This window comes from Schistocerca piceifrons, chromosome 6 (assembly GCF_021461385.2).
Source record: "Schistocerca piceifrons isolate TAMUIC-IGC-003096 chromosome 6, iqSchPice1.1, whole genome shotgun sequence".
NCBI lineage: Eukaryota > Metazoa > Arthropoda > Insecta > Orthoptera > Acrididae > Schistocerca > Schistocerca piceifrons.
Window position 1 is genome coordinate 474,551,182 of NC_060143.1, and position 23,318 is coordinate 474,574,499.

Genomic DNA, 23,318 nt, shown 5'->3' on the forward strand with positions numbered 1-23,318 from the left:
CTTGCAGGGCAACTTCAAGTAACCCAATGATGATACTAATTTGTTTTATTTGAAGTTATTCACAAGATTTGTTCTTTGCATCAAGTGTTCAAACTGTGTTTTTGTCCTTCCATTGCTTCATACTTCAAGATATTTGCAAGAAAGTGTATTCTGATACCTCAGTACATTTTGTTGTTCTGCTGCTTTTTAAGTGAACCACAGATGTAGGGTAACACAGATAATGCAGACTGTTAAAGAAGGTCTGAGCATATGGAACAAGTTCCCAGATATGTGAGGGGCTTGAGGACTCCTTAGGTAATAGAACCAGATGTGTTGTCCTGGACAAGGGTATTGTCAGGAGTACCCCAGTAAGTGGGATTTTGCCAAAATACATTTCTTGAGGACTGCTAGTGTTCTTCAGATCCACACCAGGTAGGATTAAAGGAAGACATCAGAGTAATTTAGAGGTGTGCTGCTCGTTTTATCAGGTTTGATTGATGTGTATGCATTACAGGTATACTTTCTGATTCCAAATGAAAATCACTGGAGGAAAGATGGTCTTTTTGCGAATCACTGTTGAGAAAGTTTAGAGAACCAGCATTTGTAGCTGGCTGCAGTTAGATTCTAACACCAGCAACGTATATTTCATGTAAGGACCTGAAGGAAAAAGATAACGGGTTTGTACTGATGTCTAAAGACATTTGTTTTGCCCTTGCTCCTTAAAGATGGAGACAGGTTCAGAAGTTTAAATTGCCTCATTCTTGTATTTTTGCAATTCACAGTTGAACAATGGTGAGGACCCAGTCTCTGTTGAACTGTTTGATTTCAAAGGACTAACAGAAAAATCATTGGAATTTTATTTTGCACATAATGTTGGTCAAGATTATTCTTCCAGTATACCATTTTCTTCAAAAAATTCTCGTTTCCATTAGTATCTTTCTCTCAGAATTTCATAACCTTTTTATTCAGTATTTGTTCTATCATCAACTGGACTTTCCAGAATCCAGCCCTGATAGTCCTTTTTTTTTTTTGTTGGACCTAATGTCATTTTAAGACCCTTCCACATATTGAAGGTTGCTTCAACTATGTTGCAGAAGTTGCCTGGGAAGCCCTCACACATCCTGGGTACAGCCCCAATTTCTCCGCAAACGTTCCCATCTTTTTGGAGCTAAAGGAATACGTGGACATTGATGTGATGTTTCGAATGAATAGTTATACGCCTGGGTGCAATCATAATTCCATAGGCTACTGCAAATATTTTTTCTGGAGGCATTGGCAGTCTTGTCCCTTAGTGGGATAAATGTATTAAGTTATTGTGATTACTTATGAAATCATAAACAGTTCACTTACTTTTCCTCTCACATTTTCATTTCACTGCCCCTCATATTTAAGGTGGTAGCTGTACCATGTAATGTGACTACACCATGTACTGTGAATAGCGTGTAAGGTTGGCCCCAAGGAATGCTGCCATCTTCCATTCATTAAGGTGAAAATGACAGTTGTAAATCTCTCTCCCTCATTGCTCTACTTTAAGAACTATACAAATAAAATATTTTAACACTAGAATGTCCTAGGCACAGACAGGACACTAAGAAAATCACGAAGTGAACTGTCTAAAGTTCTTAAATGAATTGTGAATTCTGATTGAATTGTCGTACTCTGATCTGAACACGTCATTAAACAGTTCAGCCGCTTAGTTGAAAAGCTATTCTACAGTATGAGGGAATTCTTTGATTTGCATAACTGGTTTAAGTAAGATACCTAATTTGTATGAGGGTGTGCTGAAAGGTAATGCCTCAGTCTTTTATTCCGATCTCAACACCATTTGAGTTGCTACGTGTAGTGCTTACTACTCAGTCAACATTCCCACTTCACTGACGTAAGTTGCATTACTCTGCTGCTAGAGTGCTCCCAGGTGAAGCATGTTGAGAAAGTGTGCTGCAATATTTTCAACATGTGGAGCACCCTCTCCTTCAATGTGACAATGCCGGACCACATAAGTGCCGTGACATCTGATACAGAAACCTACCTTGTATTCACTACCATCAGTTGGCCTCCACATAGGCCCAAATTGGCCCCATCTGATTTTCATCTGTTTCCAAAACACCATTGAAGACTTCACTTTTGTAGTGATCCAGCATTGCAAGCTAAGGTGATTTTGTGGCTCTGTCAACAGTCAGACATTCTATGGTGATTGTATCAATAAACCGATCTCTAATTTGTAGAAATGTGTTCGTCAGAGTGACTGTTTAGAAATAAATATGTATACATGAAGGATAAAGGTATAGAAAGTTAATAAAGTTTTTGTTAAAAAAAGCTTTGAGTTTCCACATCAAAAATTTGAGGGTATTACTTTCCAGCACACCCTCATACGTGTAACATGAATATTAAATTGAAATACTTTGTATTTGTAACATGCTGTCACTGAGAGCCTATTCTACGATATGCGGTCAGTGGCAAATAAATAATCTGAATTTGTTTTATAGGGACATACTGGAACTGGATCTGACCCTGCCGCAAGAGAAAGTACGTGAGATGACTGACTTAGCTGTTGCCCATCTGAATGCAGCAGCCTGTGAACTGAGGCGGCTGTTCCTGGTAGAGGACCTTGTAGACTCAATTAAGTTTGGAGTTCTACTGTGGTGCCTGACATATGTTGGGGCGTGGTTTAATGGCATGACTCTAATCATCATAGGTAATTTTTGTCAGCAATTTAACATAGCTCCTAGACCATTATATGCAGTTGACCATTGGAATTCATCTTAAAGCTATTTTCTTACCAGTTTTGTCGGATGCACTTTCACATTGAAAATAAACGATTAATTTGAGCCATATTACATATGTTATTGGAAAACATTTGACACTGATCTTTTTAAAGTGGTGTAAACTCTGATGGGTGTGCTGCTGTTAAAAAGGAAAAGGGGGGGGGGGGTCGTATTGCAAGGAAGAGACCATACAAGTTACACAGATGAACAGCCCCCCCCCCCCCCCCCCTCCCCCTTGTCATGGTTTGCTAAGAGGACGGTGGCAAAACGTACTTCAGTGCAAGACTGTTCTGCTTGTGGTTTGTGGAGGCTCTGAGGAACATAATATTCAGCATTTCATGCAAGTTTAATAAAATGAGTGCCTAGACTCTGCTGCATAAACTGGAAATTAAAAAAATTGTGGAAGGGGGTTGGGGGTGGTTGTTACCTTTTGCGACATTTTGCAATAGAATTTTCCTAAGAAACATATTACATACATTTTTGTAATAATCACAGCTACTATGGTGTGTTGGGCAGCTTCTAGTTTTTAGCACAGTTATTTTTAATACACAGAAGATCAAATTTTAATTTCAGTTAAACCATAGTATTACATTGAAATGTACTTCTACCATGTGGAACTTCCCGGCAGGGCGTCAGGTACCTTTTTTCTAACTCCGAACATATTAAAAAAACATGATTATGAGAAACCAACTATTTATTTAGTCACTGTGACAGCATATGTAGACAGTTCTAGTTATGTGACACGTAAAATAGTGGCTGGTAGGAGCCGGTAACTGACAACATAAAGGGTATTTGCGTGCCAGGTCTGCTAGCTTTCTGCTGCAGGTAACTGGTGTGCCGGCTATGGTCAGCGACCTCTGGTGGGGTGCCTGGAACCGCTGAACAGTGTGCTACTCAAATGTGACACACACTGTAGCAGTGGTGGTAGAAGTGTAATAACATGATAGTTACTACACTGCTCCTAAGGGGGGAGAGGAATGCCCTGAGGTCAGCTCCTCTGCAACATTCATATGGTTGACACATCCATAGTGTCAGAATTGGTTGTTATGGGTGCGAACAGGTCCTGGTCCATGTAAACTAGGGGGTAGAGGCAGAAATGGTGCTAGCATGGACACACGCTACTACTTCTCTTGTAGGAAAGCAGGCAGTGAACTCCGGCACCCTGTAGACAAGGATCATGTCAACTTCGCACTCTGTGTGAGGGGCTGTGAGCTGGGCAGCTGCAGTGTCTGGAGGTGATCTAGCTGGCAGGTACCTGGGGAGTGGAGGCAGCAGCAGTGGTTGGCATAGGAGGCACCTGTAGCTTTGCCAATGAAGCCCCAGCATTCCTGCAAGAGAAGGCACTGCAGAGGTGTTGAGATATCGAGCCATGTTGCCAGTGTGTGGTCAATTTGTCGGAGCAGCTGGTGACATCAGGAGGGCGGGCGGGCATGGCATGTGCTGCGCACAGTGAATGGTGGCACAAGTGGAAAAGATGACAGTCCGCAGAGGAAGCAGTGTTGCCCACCTGAGGGTGTAGCTGATGGTAGTGATGTGCCACAAGCCACTTGTCGACATGCAGCATGAACACGTGGTGCTCATAGTGCCTGTTGGTGTGGGTGATGCCCGGAGTCCAATGCAGTTGCTGTTCGAATCCTTGGGCCAATAGCACAGTTCTGGGTGCAAACTGGCAGCAGCAGCAGCACCAGCAGAAGATGGAGCAGCATCCATGGCTGCTAGCCTTGAAAGTGTTCAGCTGGGCTCGTTCCCAAATTGGATTCCTGTCTGCGTTTCCAGAATCCATACGATGGTTCTACCACACCATTAGATTCTGGGTTGGACGGAGGTGTCAAAATGCAGCAGCTGCCATCGTGTGAGCAAAAACCCTCAAAGGATTGAGCGAAAAACTGAGGACCATTGTTCAAAACCACCATTTAAGGTAGGCACTTAATACAAAAAATTGCTGACAGCGTGTTGACTATTGCATCTGCAGCAGTAGCTGGACAACAAAAGGCATAAGAAAGATGGCAAAAGACATTGACAACCAACACTCATGAAGTGTCTAGAGAAGTTCCAGCTAAGTTGATATGGATTCGTTCCCAAGACAGTGTGGGTGCTGCCAAAAGGGGGAAAAATCGGTGCGTGACACCTTTGTTCAGTGGCCGCGACCAGGCTCGCCATCTGACAATAAATACCAGGCCAGAACAAGTGCTTACAGGCAAATTGTTTGGTCAGGGAGCTCCCCAGTGACTTTCATGTAACAGGTTGGAGAACTTCTTACACAGCGTTGCTGGAATTGCAACAGGAGTAGTACTTTATTTTTATCGAGGAGAGAATGACCCCATCTTACAGGAAAAGACGATGAGTCCACAGCTTACCTTTTTTGGATCACCCATAGTTTCCGAGCCATATGCTTTATATTATATAGTATAAAAATGATATGCTATACGGTAAATGGGGAAATTAATGAAGCACTTCGTTACAACATAAGCATGTTTGCATTTACAGTAAGCTACTTAAAACAATTATCTGTGTTAATAGAGGTTTCACTTGTCGACTGGAATTGGTTTGTATTTTCTTTCTCTTTTTTTCTCTGAAGCTTCTTGTGTAGCTATTTCTACGATGAGTCGCTTGCTGAACTTCTCGGTGAAGTGACCAACAGTGGTCCCCCATTATGTTGGTGTTCCAGCAGCCTTGGTAGCGTTTTTCCACCACTTTAATGTCCTGGTGAAAACGCTCCCCTTGCTACTCACTAAAATCTCCCATTTTTGTCTGGGAAGTAATCAAGGTGACTCTTCAAAAAGTGAACTGGCTCATTAAACATCCTAAAGTTTTAAACTTCTTTAACATTGTAGCTATAATAGAAACATATTCTGGGTCTTTCTTGTACTACGAACTTTGTAATGACTTGCTTGAATGATACCCATGCTTCTTTCTCATTTAAGGTCATTGTGGATTCAAAGTTAACATCAAACATTAGTTTTCTAATGCCAGGTATGACAGACTACTTTTTTAGTTTAGCTTCTGAAAGGTGTGAAAACTTCTGGCAGAGATACTTAAAACATGGTCCATCTTTAGGCAAAGCCTTTACAAACTGTTTATTAGGCCTAACTTTATATGTAGAGGTGGTAGGATTGTTTTTTTTTTTTATCTACAAGGTTTTTGTGTAGAATGTTCTTCTCACAAGGTTTTAAAGACTCCCTCACAGGCCAGTTCTTTCTGCACCAGTGTTGATCCCTAGTCCTACTGTCCCATTCACACAAGAAACATGGAAATTCGCTACAGCGACTTTTCTGACAAAGGAGCACGCATATTACTTTTAGATTGCCACATATCATCCAACCATGAGCAGAATAGCCTATTTTATTTAGCATTCTTTCTAGGTTTTCATAGCTTTCTTTCATATGTACAGAATGTCCAACAGCTATAGATGCATACATGGTACCACTGTGTAATGAAACAGCCTTTAAACTAGTTTTGGATGAATCAATAAACAGCCTCCAGTCTTCCATTTTGTATTCAATACCAAACTCATTCATCAGACTGGGAATGTCCGAGCAGTACACTAAATCACCTTGTTGAAAAAACTTTGGAAATTGCCCCCCCCCCCCCCCCCTCTCTCTCTCTCTCTCTCTCTCTCTCTCTCTCTCTCTCTCTCTCTACATGTATATGCTGGTTCCAACTGCCAATACATCATTTTCTTTTAATCTAGAGCCAAGCAATTCAGCTTCTTCTTTCGTTAAGCCCATATCCCTAACCAAATTGTTAAGCTCGGTCTGAGTAAACAATTTGGGCTCTATACTTTCTGTATGACAATGGAATTCATCATCATCTCGTTCATCTAAATCAGAACGTACACCAGAAAATACTTCTGTTGGAATAGAATTTAAATCATCTGGCGGTTTAGGAACCGGCAAATCTACACCATGCCCTACTGGTCGGATGGCGGATGGAAGGTTAGTGTAGCTACATTCTTGTTTCTCGAATTGTGACCAGTAATAAAACACTGCAAAAGTAGCAATCATTGGAATCATTTCTTGGCTACACCCATATCATAGGAACAGCAAATCTAAAGGCTTTTTTCTTCTTTTTGGACAATTTTCTCAGACCTTCAACACACACACACACACACACACACACACACACACACACACACACACACACACACACACACACACACACACAAACCATATCTTCCGCAGTGCTCAAGATTTATCTTGATCACCAAGTTTAGATCCAAAGTATGATAATAAATCTTTTTCAATGTCTGTAATGTTTGTTTGGTGTTTTTTAATGACAAAATCACCACAAATATAACAAACTGTCAGGATTGTTACAACTACGATTAGACATTGTTCTGAGCACATGTACAGGCAATGAGGAAAGTGAGGTTAGTTTGACAGTGAACAAAACACTATCTATTAACACAAAAATAGAATTGTCAGCAGTAATACCAACGTCGTCTACATTACACTTCCTTTTCAAATTATTTTAACTATATAAAAGCTGTTAAATTCTTTAAAAAATCGCTTTAATTTGATAAATTGAACTGTAAAATGTGAAGAAATGGTGGGTGATACAGTTGTTTGAGTATCAAATTTGAAATTCCCACCCTAAAAACATAAGAATAACATATTTTCTGCAAAAGTTTTTCCATCGTTTGCCTGTGTAGTCTGTCATGCTTTCATGCCAGTTTGAAAACGACAGTTTTTCCGGGTCAGACAAGGGCTCTGACTGCATGGGCAGCCGTGACAATGTGTCAGCACTTGCGTGCTGTGACATACATCGGAAATACATCTTGTAATTATATCTCGACGAAAATGAGGCTCATTGTTGAAGATGATGAGCTGCTTTGTCAGGTAAAGCAGCTGAAAGGTGAAACACACTAACTATAGCTTTATGATCAGTGACTAGGTCGAATTTGGTACCAAATAAGAAGACATGAAATTTTCTCATGCCATAAACAATTGCAGGGGGGTTCTTTTCGACTTGCAGATTCTGCTTCTGAGCTGTGGTGAGAGTTTTGGATGCAGATGCGACACGTTGCTCAGAACTATACGTGTAATGATGGGCCAGAATGGCTCCCACCCCATACTGGGATGTGTCCATGGTCTAGACATATAGGTTTACTCTGTTGGACGGTCGCAAGGCAAGGTGCAGAGCGTAATTAGTTTTTAAGCTGTAAAAATGCTTGCTGATAGGCCAGCTACTGCTTGAAATGGACATTTTTTACAAAGCAACAGCCGGAATAGCTCCACCCAGAAGAAATTTGTGATAGTAAGATAACTCAGCAATGAATGCAGTAGTTGCTGCAGATAGGTAGGACGAGGCAAAGCTGTAATAGCAGCTTCATGCAGTTCCAGTGCTTCAACACCCTGCATGGAAAAGTCAGGACAGAGATAAACCATAGTGGATTAAAAGATTGTGACTTAGTAAGTTTACACTTAACGCCTATGGTTTGCTAAACAATAGAGAACAGAGGTTACGTAAATGTTAGCCTGTCAAGGTGTCCATTACTACAATGTCGTCAAGATAGTTAATACAGTAAGGAACCTCTGCCGAGATTTGCTTCAAAAAGCATTGGAAAAAAGCTGTACCCTTTCACCCTATGTGTAAGTAATATTGTGCTTTTATGGTAACTTTAAAGTCTCTACAAAATCGGAGCTGACCAGATTGTTTTTTACAATCGCTAATGACATAGTCCACTCAATCATTGACATTCATTGAATGATGTGTAGTGATGCCAACTGATCCAGTTTGGACTCGACTTGCTTGCAGGACACTGGTATGGACTACGTCTGAAAAAAAAGTGCTGCAGAGCTACACAATTACTCTAGGACTTAGTGAAGGACATGATCTTATGATAAGAGTGACACTGTCAGTAATAGAATATTCAAAAGCAACGTAATCGTCTAACCCAGACAAATTCTCTGTATGAATTTAGTAGACTGTCAAATAGATGATTGGATGGGCTACAGATTTGTAAGCTGTGGTGGCAGCAAATGGATCAATAACAGGAATATGTTGTTTATTGTAGCTTACCAGACAGTGCTGGACAGCCGTGCTTATGTTGGAGAATTGAAGAGTCAAACAGCAGCTCTGGCATGATGGATGTTTCAATAAAAGTGTTTATTCTGATCTGGTGACAGCAATGAAACATTTGTTCAGAGGAAGACTGAATACAGCCTTCATTGCAACACTTGATGTGATGCCCATCTGGGTCATGCAGGTCTCTTGTCTTGCACAAAGCAAGAGGGGCATGATGGATGTACTGCATGTTGTTGTTGCCGATGGGGTTGCTCATCGCTGCCAGGTTTTCTGGTTGGTACGACAGACTTCCTCTTTGCTTGGCGAGCCGGTTGCTATGTTCCACTGTGGTGCACTATCAACAACAGCTGTGCTGAATTATTTGATTTATTGGCCTACTGCATGGGATACCTCAAAAGACGGAGCACTGTCTTCAAAGGACAGATCCTCACAATGAAGGGCTCTGATGAACTTCCTTGTTGGGTGTGAGGAGGATGATCGTCACAAACCATGGCGTTTGCATAGGATTTTTCGGAGGTTTTAGCAACGATGTGATTCTTATGGCCCAAACCCAGCAGCTCTGCCATCCAAGCCCAAGAAGATCAATGGGGCAGCTTGTGGCACCGGTAAAACTTTGAGCAGTAATAAAATAGGTGCACTTGTGATAAGAGGACGGCAAACTACACATTTTATCAAAGTAGTGCGAGGCAGTTCCAGTGAGAGGGCAAACTGACACAACTAGTAGACAAGAGGACACAGAAACAAAGCCTTAAATATCCCATTTAGTCACCTTAAAGAAACACATCACATTGGAGCCAATTTTCATAAGCATCCTAGTCTTCAGCAGAGTCATGATACAGTGGAAGCAGCAACTACAGCAACAGTTCCACTTGATAGTGGAGCATGAACAGTCAATGTAGCAACAAGTTTTTCCAAAGCAACTGTGGTAAGTTGCTGCTGGCTGACAAATGATTAAAGTACCATATCCATGGAGAAGATATGTGAAAGTCACTGAAGTGGAGCACATGAAAGTTCTCCTAATTGCCACTTGTATTCCAACTCAGAGTGCAATAAGAAACGTATATTGAAAGTTCAGTACAACTTTGTGGCACAGGAGCTGGTGCCTGTCAGTATGAAGGACATTGTCCCACCGGGGCTGCTAGCTTCCTATAGGAGGAGATGGGGCACCATCAATGGTTGGCAGCCTGTGTAGGTGCTGAACAGTGCGCTACTCAAGTATGGTATGTTCTGCGACTGTGGTGGCAAAGGTGTAAAAGTTACTACACCTTTCAGTGCCTAAACAACAGCTTTTTACTTGTGGCAGCTAAACACACACATTCTCGTCATAATAGCCGTATAATATATTTATCTCATAATATAGCCACAAATTAAATTGAGCAAAATTATTGATATTATGATATAAAATGCAAAAAAGCTAGGATTGGCCACACGAATTTTACTTCGATTTTTCTCTACTTCCTTTCTTCCTAGTTGTTAAATCATTGCCCCTACTTAAGTCTGACTTGATTTGTCAGATTTTCACCATCTTCTCTGCAGGAAGGTTCAGGCAGTATACAATTAAAGTCATGAGGTACCTACTAATATTGTCGCACATCCTTTTGCTTGGCATAGAGCAGGAATTCAGTGTGGTATGGACCGAACCAGTTGAAGTCCTTTGCTGAAATATTGAAGGGTGGCCAAATCATTCACTCGAACTGTCCAGAATGTTCTTCAAACCAGTCGCCAACAGGTGTGGTCTGGTAACATGGCACATTGCCATCCATAAAAATTCCATCACCTTTTGGGAACATGAAAGCATGAATGGCTGCAAATAGTCCCAAAGTAACTGAATGTAACCATTTCCAATAAGTGATTGATTCAGTTGGACCAGAGGACCCAGTCCATTTCATGTAAACACAGCCTACATCATTATGGAGCCACCACCAGCTTGCACAGTGCCTTGTTGACAGTGTTGGTCCATGGCTTCAGGGTGTTTCTACCACACTCGCGCCCTACCATCTGCTTTTACCTATTGAAATCGGCACTGATCTGACCAGGAAACAGTTTTCCAGTCATCTAGGGTCTAACTGATGTGGCCATCAGTCCACAAAAGGAACTGAACGCGATGTTGTGCTGTTAACAAAGGCACTCATATTGATTGTCAGCTGCCATAGCTCATTAACGCCAAATTTTGTCCCACTGTCCTAACAGCTGTGGCTACTGCATGCGGTGTTCCTTATGTTAGCACTGACAACACTAGCCAAATGCTGCTTCTCTAGTTCATTATTTGAAGACTGTTGGCCACTGCGTTGTCCACGATGAGAGGTGATGCCTGCAATTTGCTGTTTTTGGCACACTCTTGGCTCCGTGGATTTCAAAACATTGAAGTGAAATATGCAATACCATTGCCATCTCTATAAAAGTCCATATATCTACATTTTTAAATTCAGGCTTTAGCCTCAATTAATATTGTTCACTTTTTTCTTTCTCCTGTTTCCCTTTTTACTGTTGCTTTTGGAAAAACAGATCTCCATCTTCAGGTGCCCTCACTTTTACTTGCTTACAGTTCAGTGCTTTTTCTGTTGTAGGCCTTAGACTACAGTTAAAAACAATTTGCTTTGCTTTTGGTAGGATCACATTCTTACACTGTTAACTTCAGTATGCAAAGAATGCCTAAAATATCATGGTTTTATATTTATTCTGCAGTCAGCTGAACAAATAACATTCTTCATAATAGTTTAAAAAAAATTAAGATTTCTTTTATTAAAAGCCGTTGCTCTTGTTGATACTCATCAGGATTTCGTAAGTTTTATTGTTCTTTGCAAATGATTTCATCTCACTTTTGTTGCACAAATCGCTGAAGTGGTGTCAAATACAGAGACTTGCATTGGACAGTTGAACAGCTCCAGATATGGTATCCTGACCAATGATCATTTCATAGCAGCTTATGAAACTCTTGGCAGCGAGTTTCAACTATTTGATTTACATACCAACTGTCCGCATGCTTAGTGACTTAGTATATTGCATCAAGAATCTTCTTACTAATTGTCCAAATAAAGCTCATTTACCTCTATTAAGTACCAAAAATGTTCTATTAAACACTTAACTGACATTTCATTTTGAACATCCCAGTATTTACTGAATAGCAGTTCTGTTACGGATAATAATGGAGAGGAACCTTTCATCAGCCATTCTTTACCTTTTATCCAATTAAACTGCTGTTAAACTATTGAAATTCAGGCTTTTGGAAGGTGCCCCTAATTAAAATTGATCTCTCCCCCCTTTCCCCCCTCCCCTCCCCTGTGCCTTCTGGATGCTGTGGAAATAATAAAATCACTAGTAACATTACTGCACATTGACATAAAAGAAGAAACAGAATTTTGTAAAGTAAAACTCTTCCCAAGAGTGTTGTACACTGTTATTTATACTTTCAACACAGATTTTGCTACTTCCTGTGGATTTAATGTTAACTTTTAGCTTTTCATGACTAATTTGCAGCTGTGAGCACTGTTTTTTGTGTTTGTTAGGTCTCCCTTCCAGCCAAAATTTATGCATGTGTTAATTGTAAATTTGTGTTGTTAAAAAACTAAAAAACTGAGTAAGATGTTGAAGTTCTTAATGCACTAAGCTTACCTTGAAGAGGAGTGCAGTTCAAATTTGTTGTCATATCTCTGTATAGTATTTTTCCAAATCAGTCAAATGCTGTAATGGGTTCTTTCTAAAAATACTTCACCTTTTCCCTCTTTACCACATTTTTCTTATCAAACTTCATGCCAAGTACTCGGAAACCTTGTCGCCTGCTTTGAACATACCAAATTACTCCCTTCCTCCTTCCCCTTCCTCTAAAAAGCAAAAAAATCTGATCTTCAGACTGCAGTATATGTGACTGAAACAAATCCTTCAGAGGTTTCATAATATTGGCAGAGAAAAATTTCCAAATTGGCCTTTTACTTAAAAATTGAGGAAAAAAGATTTCCGAAGTGGTAATGATGATAGTCGTGTCAAGTGCTGGAGATAGAAGGGGTTCCTTCAGTTGAGAAGAGAAGCAGTAAATGAGATGGATACGGAGTTACATGGAAAAAATGGCATTTGGTCAGGGGTAGACAACATGGAACAGTGCGAGAGGGAAATAAAAACTGAAATTCTTTTAGCAGAGTGTTATTAAGTTGTTGATCAGCTGGTAGTCACTGTTTAGGAATGTGACAGGACTCTAAATTGAACGTGGTGAGTCATTTGTTGTGAAAATGAAAAGATACGCTCTAGGGAGTCTACGACACGTCTATAAGCAGTCATTGTTTCCTCCCTTGAAAACAAAACAGTTATTGGTTATTCCTCCTCCTTGCCCAATTAATATTGCCTTATATGTTCTTATGATAGGTAAAGGAAAACGTTAATAGAGAAGAGAGTTGTATTTGTGTGATTACACAAATTATATGCTGTCATTATAACATTTCAATATTTCTTGTTTCCAGCTTTTGTAGCCTTGTTCACCTTGCCAAAGGTTTATGAAACAAACAAAGTGCAGATTGATCAGAACATTGATTTAGTGAGGAGCAAAATAGCAGAGATCTCATCAAAGTAAGTAATTTGTAGTTAATTCTAACAAAGTACTTTAGCTACTATGAACTGCATCTGTGCAGTTACTGGTTGTATTGTTATGAAAGATTAAATGCCAATAAATAATAGATATTTACAACTTTTTTAAGTGTGTAAATATTAAATCTTTTTGCTTTTAATATCTGGTTCTGTTCTTAGTAGCAGTGACTATAGCCTTCAACATCACTTCATAAAATTAAGTCTAATATTGTTATGGAATTGTTTGTGAAACGTTGACAGAACTGATGGAATGTACCTCCCCCCCCCCCCCCCCCCCCCCCCCGCGCGCGCGCGCGCGCGCGCGCTGCGGCGCGCGCGTGTGCGTGTGCGTGTGCGTGTGCGTGTGTGTGTGTGTGTGTGTGTGTGTGTGTGTGTGTGTGTGTGCGTGTGTGTGCGCGTGTGTGTGTGTGTGTGTGTGTGTGTGTGTGTGTGTGTGCGCGCGTGTGTGTGTGCGAAATAATAAAAATTTTCATTTTCTTTTACAGGATTAAAGCAACCATCCGTGTTGGTGGGAAGAAGCCAGAAGAAAAGAAAGAATAAATACTTACTTTTTCAGAGGAAATTATTTAAAAGTGAACTGCAAAAACAGCAATGAAATTGGAACAAAACAACCACTTTCTTCTGTGCAGTCATCATATATATTCCATGTGTATGAATGTCATCATCACACAGTAATAAACCTTGACCAACTACGTGATTGCTGTATTAATTTCATACGGTTTCTTAGGTTTCTAATTTATTCTGTCCATTCTATTAACATTGTAATTTATTCCACTTGGCTCAGACTACTGTAAATATTTCAATTTTGAGCAGAAAGATTGAAATATGAGTAAGAGCATGTAAGTGTAAAACTCTTTAAATGTTTTCTCTCTACTGTAGAATGAAGAGTTGTTATCAAAGTTCCCCATGCTGCTTCAGATTTGTAGCATATCCTGTGAAAAATAAGTGTGCATGTGTGAGAGAATGGTATTTTTATTATCCATTTAACTAAGTTTCCTCTGAAGGATTGAGTCTGGTTGTGTGTGAACAGGCCCTTAAATTTTCACAGACTGGGTACCATTAATCCTCGCTTGCATGAAGTGTGGTTGAATGTGTCTTTGTAATTTTCTGCGTAATAGGAATAGGTACTGGACAAAAAACTAGAGAGAGAGAGATAACTAACTCGCAACTTTATTGTGTTTAAATGATGATATGGAAATTTTGTATCCTGTGTGTGTGTGTGTGTGTGTGTGTGTGTGTGTGTGTGTGTGTGTGTTGCTTGTTAAAAGTAAGCCTGGATGCAATTGTTTGCATGTAGTTGTCGCTGTAAGCTGCAAAAATTCTTGTTTCATCTATTAAAGTGTTGCAAATATTTCACATGAAAAGTGAATATTAACAGAATATGTTGCTGTAAAGTTATTTGCTGCTTATTTGGTTTATAAAGCTCTTAATGGTGAACATTCATTAAATAATGATGCTTTTAACACAAATTTAAAACTGAATCAGTTGATTGGTGTAAGAAGATACTATTTGTGCCACAAATTTTTATATAAAATTGAGCACCTATGCTGCTATCTGTGAGATGTCACTTAAATAAATTTCTCACAGAAAATTGTTGTACATTGCTGTCTGTCTCTTTGTGACTGAAAAATAACAAAGCTACGTGGAATCTCTGCTATATCTACGAAAACTATATGAAATCTGGAGACAGTATCAGATGGCTTGTGAAATTGTTACTTTTATTGATCTTTTTACTTACTGCCCTCCGCATAATTCGCTTAATGGTTCGCGGGCGAGCACACGAGTATTCTGCCAAATGCACATGTATAGATGATTATTCTTAGCCTAATTAATTGTTGGGATTATTTAAATTGGAAAGATATGGTGATAATACTGCATATTTGTCTTTTTGACATAAATACACCCTAATGCTTTTCATACAGCATCTAGACTCGTAATAATGAAAGTAGCTGTTATTAATTCAGGTCTAGTGTTAAGAGAATTGGTGCAATGTTTTGTTGGAAGAAATATGTATGTATTAGTTTCATTCTGGTTTTTGTCAAGTATAATTTGGAGATATTAAGTTGTATTGATGTGCTTTGTACACAAATAAAAAGAAATCTACCTGGAACATGTGTAAGTTCTGAAATCTAAATGTAGAGTCTGAATTCTACAATGGTTTAGTGGATTTTAATAATGCTGAAGTGGTTATTGTAAAAAAAATGTAATATCTGTGTGGACCTCGCAACAACAGATTTAGCGTTTTTCATAAATTCATCTACTGCTTAAAAAATACTCTGGTATTGTCTGGCAGTGTCTTGAGGATTACAAACACCTTTGAGGATCTGATTTAACAAGTTGTTTTCAATATTTTTGATATTCAGTGCATAAATTTAAGTTGGTAGAAATGCTATCAAAACACCGGACACAGAACACTGTCAATAATACCCTTACATACATTTGAACATCAACTATCAAACATTTTAATTTAGCTGAATTTTCTGTCTGTGCATCACAAAGGTAGACAATCATGTTAAATAGAAAATAATTTCCTGATAAACTGCACAATATTATTTATTCCGGTGCAAACTAGCTTGAGGCGCATTAGGACATTATCAGCTGACAACTGGATAACAATTTGCAGATCATGAAACTGTCCTATTTAATATTATTCAGTATTTGTTACAGTTGCTAATAGGATTGCTTATGGGTTCAGAAAATAAATATCTGACAGTAATGACATTTTATATAAAAACACCACAATATTTCTCTAACGACTTGCATCCCGTTAAACTGTGACCCAGAAGACTGTATCATTGTAGTTGCATCGTATGTGCTCCCTTCGTATTTCTTTGTAACATAAACATGTTAAATGTGAAGTGTGGGTACCTGACGTGGTGTGTACATTTACTGTAGGTAAAGGAGAGCACTTGATTGATATCAGAAATTTGAGTCACTGATAGGCACACCAGTACCCACCCACTGTCTTAAAGTGATATTCTATCACCCACCCTACCAGACACATCCTGGAAATGGAACCATACATACGAGGTTGACAGTCTTAAAAGTCCTGGGATTACAACTTGATAATAAATTCAGTTGGGAGGAGCACACCACAGAACTGCAGAAAGGCCTTAACAAATCTGTATTTGCAATTCGAGTATTGGCAGACAGAGGCAACATAAAAATGAAAAAGCTTGCATACTTTCATTCCATAATGTCATATGGGATAATATTTTGGGGTAAATCTTGAAGTCAAACAAAAGTTTTCAAGGTCCAAAAGCGTGTAATACGTATTATTTGTGGAATAAATTCACGGACCTCCTGCAGAAACCTCTTCAAAGAACTGGGTATACTAACTACTGCCTCTCAGTATATTTACTTCTTAATGAAATTTGTCGTAAATAATATCTCTTTTCCAACAAACAACTCAGTTCATACATACAATACCAGGAACAAAGATGATCTGCACAAGGACTTAAAAGCACTTACTTTAGTTCAAAAAGGGGTCCACTACTCAGGAACACTCGTCTTCAATAATTTGCCAGCAAACATAAAAAATTTAATTAGAAATAAAGATCAGTTTAAAAGGAGCCTGAAAGACTTACTACTGGCCAACTCCTACTCCATTGGCGAAATTTTTAATAGAAACAAATGATGTATTGTATTTATTCATACTATTAGTATTGTTATTTCAGCTTAAAAAAATCGACATGTTCCCCATCCACGAGGATCTCCTCAGCACGGATCTATGGAACGAAAAACTAATCTAATCTGGGTGAAGCTGTGGGTTTTACGACGACACGATAAAAGCATTCAACAAAACTTGTTACGTGAGCTTACAGTGGCAGACGTCAAGTCGTACATCAATTACTTAAGAATGGATGAGCATACATTTCTGTATGTGCTCAATGAAGTGTATCATCCTATCACAAAGCACAATATTCACTTAAGAACTGCTACATCTTCAGAAGACAGGCCACTATAACACTCAGATTCCTTGCTACAGGAGAGGGTTATGTTAGGTTGGGTTAGGTTAGGTCTCCAATCTTCTTAATCTATTTTTGTATTCAGGGTGCCTCACGTTGTAAAGCGCCTCATCAGCTTCAGACATCTCTATTAATTTTGTAGTTGTCGGCACACACCAATGGTATTTACCGGCAATGGTTATAAAAACACTACAGACGAAAGAACGCTGCAGCGATGCTAGTGCTCCATGTGGTAACATGTCACATTGCAGTGAACAGAAGAAAAGCGGTTTCTTTGATCAAATATACAGCGAGGCCCTAGATTTGATCAAATATTGGACGACATTTGACAGTCCCTATTACACTATCAAATATCTTTGACAAAGATATTGGACAAAGAAATTTGATAGTGTAATACCGGCCTAACTGCCATCATTGATTGGGTCTCCCAGAATCAGATTTCATAAACTGATTTCCCAATACCACGTCTGGATGATCACATACACAATTCATAATTAATTCTGGAAATCTGCTTCTGGTTGTCAGTTCTCCAATTCTGCAGTAGATTTTCATTCCCATCCAAATGCATGCAGTTTTGAAACCTGTTTGCACTGTCAGGTTTTGTCTTGTTTCTAAAAAATTTTGGCTAGTACAACGAGTGGCCTTCTGCACAGTGAAAAAAGGTAAGGAAAAATATTAGACTGAAGTCGTTTACACCTTGTCTGATTCAAGAGAAATAATGATTTTGTTGACTAAATCATAAACTGTATCAGTTGTTTTCCAGGCACTGTATTTAACTGGGCTAGTAAATCTAATTCAAACCTTAACATGTAAACATGACAGTGGAAATCTGTTTCCAAAACTTGGGTTTTACCTTTTGTAAGATGTCGCATGTAAAGGTAATGAGTGTCAGGGCCACCTGTGAAAGCAGCCATGTCATTTACCTACCAAGTTTGCTGCAGTCACTCCACAGCTCTTTGTCAATATGACACCAACTGTCCACCAGAGTGATTGGCCACCACTAAACTCGCCAAGAATACAGTTGACCACCCAGTGGCATAAAGTGCAACTGAGAGCAACATGCTGGAATTTGGTGGCTGCTCCGAAACGCAGGCCATCAAAATCCTTCACTCAAGAACCAGCTGTTATGAACTTTGTAGAGGAGAGTTCTCCTTGCAACACATCCTTTGTCCTTGTAACTCTCCCTGTGTCAGTCATAGTTAGCGCACTGACTTCACACCTTCCATGAAGTTTACATCTTCTCTGTCCTCTCACTTTCCCTCAGTCTCCACATACCATCTTGTCCTGCACCTCTCCAACTGGTACACAAGTATCACATGCGTAGCATGTGCATGCTCGACAGAGGATGTATTCTGAAAGTTAGCAAACTTTATTTCCGTTTCGTGTGTGCATGTGAGGAGTGGTCTTCCTTACTCTTAAATTACTTGGGTTCTGCCAAACTTTTCCTCACTATATTTAATTTTATAAGACATGACCTGCCAAGAGTCCTCAATGGTAGCTTACCAGTCTAAGTAGTACAGATGTATGCTTATTGCAAAAGGAGTGATGAACTTCGAAGTGAATTCCATTAGGTCATATGAGCACAAATGCAGCTGATACAATATTGTACATTCTGAAAGGAGCACAACAGATGCAGGTCTTGGTCTACAGCAGGCATGAGATTGGACTGTTTGAGGTAAACTAGAGCAATACATTAAGCTAAGATGGGAACAATGAAAGTAAATTGATGAAAAACCAGTCTTTGTAATAACAAATTGAGACCATTTAGAATATGAAACATTTTTACATTACAATATTTTCTTTTTGAAATGTAATTTATTGTAGGTCTGCATGATGATAAGCACTGCTATGCAGAAGGGATGTCAGTGTTAACTTCTGTGAGCTGTGTTGTAGTGTACCAGGATAAGGCCTGTGATATTTTCATTTGTGTTTTAGTAGTGTTGGTGGAAAATTGGGAGTCCAGATGCAATTATCAGAGATTGAAACAATCATCTTTGTGATGGAAGTGGACACATTTTTGTGAAGAAAAGGAGGGGTTGTAGAAACCTGTGAAAATCCAATGCGTATGCATTAAGAGCTCTCCAGATTGGGTGTTCTGCTTGTTAGAGGGTGCCTGGTACACTACTCCAAATGTTTGGATCAAGCATGCTGCTTTTGAAAAGACCACTGTGCTGAGGGCAAAGGTCACCTGATCTGGCCCATTAGCTGCTTTATTGTGGCAGCAACTTTTTTCCTACACTGTCTTGTATTGCTTCTGATATTCCCATTAGCTGACAGACCTCTGCTCAGATCAGTTTTGTAATCCTGTACATGTATTCCTGGATAATAATATCTAATAAAAACTTCATTATAACCCAATATAATGGAAGGAAACATTCCATGTGGGAAAAATTATATATAAAAACAAAGATGAGGTGACTTACCGAACAAAAGCGCTGGCAGGTCGATAGACACACAAACAAACACAAACGTACACACAAAATTCAAGCTTTCGCAACAAACTGTTGCCTCATCAGGAAAGAGGGAAGGAGAGGGGAAGACGAAAGGAAGTGGGTTTTAAGGGAGAGGGTAAGGAGTCATTCCAATCCCGGGAGCGGAAAGACTTACCTTAGGGGGAAAAAAGGACAGGTATACACTCGCACATATCCATCCACACATACAGACACAAGCAGACATATTTAAAGACAAAGAGTTTGGGCAGAGATGTCAGTCGAGGCAGAAGTGTAGAGGCAAAGAAGTTGTTGAAAGACAGGTGAGGTATGAGTGGCGGCAACCTGAAATTAGCGGAGATTGAGGCCTGGCGGATGACGAGAAGAGAGGATATACTGAAGGGCAAGTTCCCACCAACACCAACCTATCCGAACTCCGGAGATGGGAACTTGCCCTTCAGTATATCCTCTCTTCTCGTCATCCGCCAGGCCTCAATCTCCGCTAATTTCAGGTTGCCGCCACTCATACCTCACCTGTCTTTCAACAACTTCTTTGCCTCTACACTTCTGCCTCGACTGACATCTCTGCCCAAACTCTTTGTCTTTAAATATGTCTGCTTGTGTCTGTATGTGTGGATGGATATGTGCGAGTGTATACCTGTCCTTTTTTCCCCCTAAGGTAAGTCTTTCCGCTCCCGGGATTGGAATGACTCCTTACCCTCTCCCTTAAAACCCTCTTCCTTTCGTCTTCCCCTCTCCTTCCCTCTTTCCTGATGAGGCAACAGTTTGTTGCGAAAGCTTGAATTTTGTGTGTATGTTTGTGTGTCTATCGACCTGCCAGCGCTTTTGTTTGGTAAGTCACCTCATCTTTGTCTTCATTATAACCCTTAATACGAAATAAGCTTGCTGTAAACAACAAAGATTTGGTAACAGTATGTTTAATAGAACAAAGGCATTAATAGCTATTGTGATACTTTTGTACGTCTAGGTGTTCAGTAAAATGTTGAAATGTGTGTGAATTCCTAAGGGACCAAGCTGTTATGTCCTAGAGTTGCTCTTCTCTAATTCATGCACAGTATTTTAACAACTGATTCAGCTCTCTTCAGGTGCTGTAATTTGCAGTTCTGTGCATAATGAGATTTTCACTCTGCAGCAGTGTGTGCGCCGATATGAAACTTCCTGCAGATTAAAACTGTGTGCCGGACCGAGACTTGAACTTGGGACCTTTGCCTTTCACAGGCAAGTGCACTTGCCCACGAAAGGCAAAGGTCCCAAGTTCAAGTCTCGGTCCAGCACACAGTTTTAATCTGCCAGGAAGTTTCAGTTCTGTGCATAGTCGCTGCCTGGCTGAGCCAGTTAGCTTTGCAAGTAATCAGGGTAATTACGAAAAACTCAGTGATTTGAGGGGGAAATATTTGTCTGAACTTTCATAGTCACAGTGGGAAGTGGACAACTGGGTATCAACTACACCAGTAACAGATCTAGTTTGGAAAACTATTTGTTTGACAGTAATGAGGGCAATTAATGTATCTGTATCATATTTAAAGCTCACTGAAGTGAACTTGAAAATAAAAAGAATCAAAAGTTTTCGACATTAATATGATTACTCTGCAATTGACGATTAACTGCCAGGCAGACAGTTCATCGAACCACTATTTCTCCACCGTTCCACTCTTGAACGCATGTGGGAAAAACAAACATTTAACTTTTTCTGTGTGAATTCTGATTCTCTTATTTTATTATGATTATTTCTCTGTATGTAGGTAGGCACCAACAAAATATTTTTGCAATCTGAGGAGAATGTTGGTGATAGAAATGTGAGAACTAGCTGCAACAAGAAATGCCTTTGTTTGAATGATTGCCACTCCAATTTGTGTATATTCTTGGCACACTCCCCCGTTTCACAATATAAAATTTGACCTGCCCTTCTTTGGACTTTTTTGATGTCCTCTGTCAGTCCCATTTGATGTTGATCCCATACAGCACACACATACTCCAGAAGAGTGCAGAAAAGCATGTTGTAATCTGGCAGTTTCCGATGATTAAGGGTGGCAGTGTGGTACTGGTGTGCAGGACACCCACTCCCCTTTGGTTATCAAACTTACTTGGAGTTGCTTCACTGATCTTCATTGTTGACTGCGATGTCCTGCACAACTTCTCCGAAGATAAAGATGCTACGTTGCAGGAATTTTCTATAATTTTAAAATAACTCCGTACACTCGAATACTTTGAACTCAATCTCATTGTATTTTCATCTCGCACAACAGTTTTCAGGTCTAGTGGGATACAACCTGTTGGCTTTGCCCAATGATGTCAGAATTGGCCAGAGAGCATTTATTACACAGATGAGAGCTGAAAAGACTGTTCAGAAACAAAGGAATATGAGAAATGAAAAAGATAGTTGACATATATCAAGGCAAGTAGTATTTTCATGTTAAGGATATCGCATGTTTGTATCGTATTATTTGTGTGGAAAATAAGGGGAAAAATGGAAATATTGGTAGCGTAGAATAACTTGCGTCACATACCTGGGTTGTATCTCGAACCTCATTGAACTGTATTGGTTAACTGCAGTACGGAATAAAAGTTTTAGAGTACGTCGATTTCTTCGTTTTCGTTAGCATTAATATCCCGTTGTTCATTTTTACTATATAGGTCAACTGAAGCACAGGATACCAATTTTACATGTGTTGTTTCTTTCGCCTCCGCTACCACTAATAGTACGTTCTTACGTTGGTTGTACTACCAATGGCAGAAGGGGCTACGTACATAATATTTGTATCCCATCCTTCAGTTGACCTATATACATGTACACTGCTAATGAAAACGTGGAAATGGACGTACATTACATTTCCAACCTGTACCTCAGTTGAACTATGCGAAGAGGCAATAACACAACAGACATGCAAGTTGTATCCCGTACTATCCCACTCTTTAGTTGAGCTATATAGCTTTACACACCATTTGCATCCTTCTTCTCTAGTTGACATATATAGGTAAATCTCATCAGTGTTACATACGCCGTTCTTGTCAAATAGGTAGTGTCAGTGCAAAGGTCAACTGAAGGATGGGATACAAATTTCAATTGTCTGGCGTTTCACCTTTAATATTGCTAGTACAGATTCGAAGAAATCATACTGATACTAGGGCTGGGAAATGAAAGAACGACAGCTGCGAAATTTCTATTATGTACTGGAGTACATGAAAACATATGTAATGGTGTAATACAACAATGAAATTGTTGTATTACATTCAAATTCTACATCTACATCTACATTTATACTCCGCAAGCCACCCAACGGTGTGTGGCGGAGGGCACTTTACGTGCCACTGTCATTACCTCCCTTTCCTGTTCCAGTCGCGTATGGTTCGCGGGAAGAACGACTGTCTGAAAACCTCCGTGTGCGCTCTAATCTCTCTAATTTTACATTCGTGATCTCCTCGGGAGGTATAAGTAGGGGGAAGTAATATATTCGATACCTCATCCAGAAACGCACCCTCTCGAAACCTGGCGAGCAAGCTACACCGCGATGCAGAGCGCCTCTCTTGCAGAGTCTGCCACTTGAGTTTGTTAA

At 39.7% G+C, this 23,318-nt stretch overlaps 1 protein-coding gene across 2 annotated transcripts in view; it reads left to right on the forward strand.

Moving 5' to 3' along the window:
• Nucleotides 1-15,456, forward strand: part of LOC124802404 (reticulon-4-like) — a 377,134-nt gene extending 361,678 nt beyond the window's left edge. For both annotated transcript variants that reach the window (XM_047263158.1, XM_047263159.1), the window contains 3 exons: nt 2,466-2,674; nt 13,223-13,328; nt 13,832-15,456. In XM_047263158.1, coding sequence (XP_047119114.1) covers nt 2,466-2,674; nt 13,223-13,328; nt 13,832-13,886 — 370 coding nt within the window. In that variant the 3' untranslated portion in view covers nt 13,887-15,456. The remainder of the gene's footprint in view (nt 1-2,465; nt 2,675-13,222; nt 13,329-13,831) is intronic.
• The last annotated feature ends 7,862 nt before the right edge of the window (nt 15,457-23,318 follow it).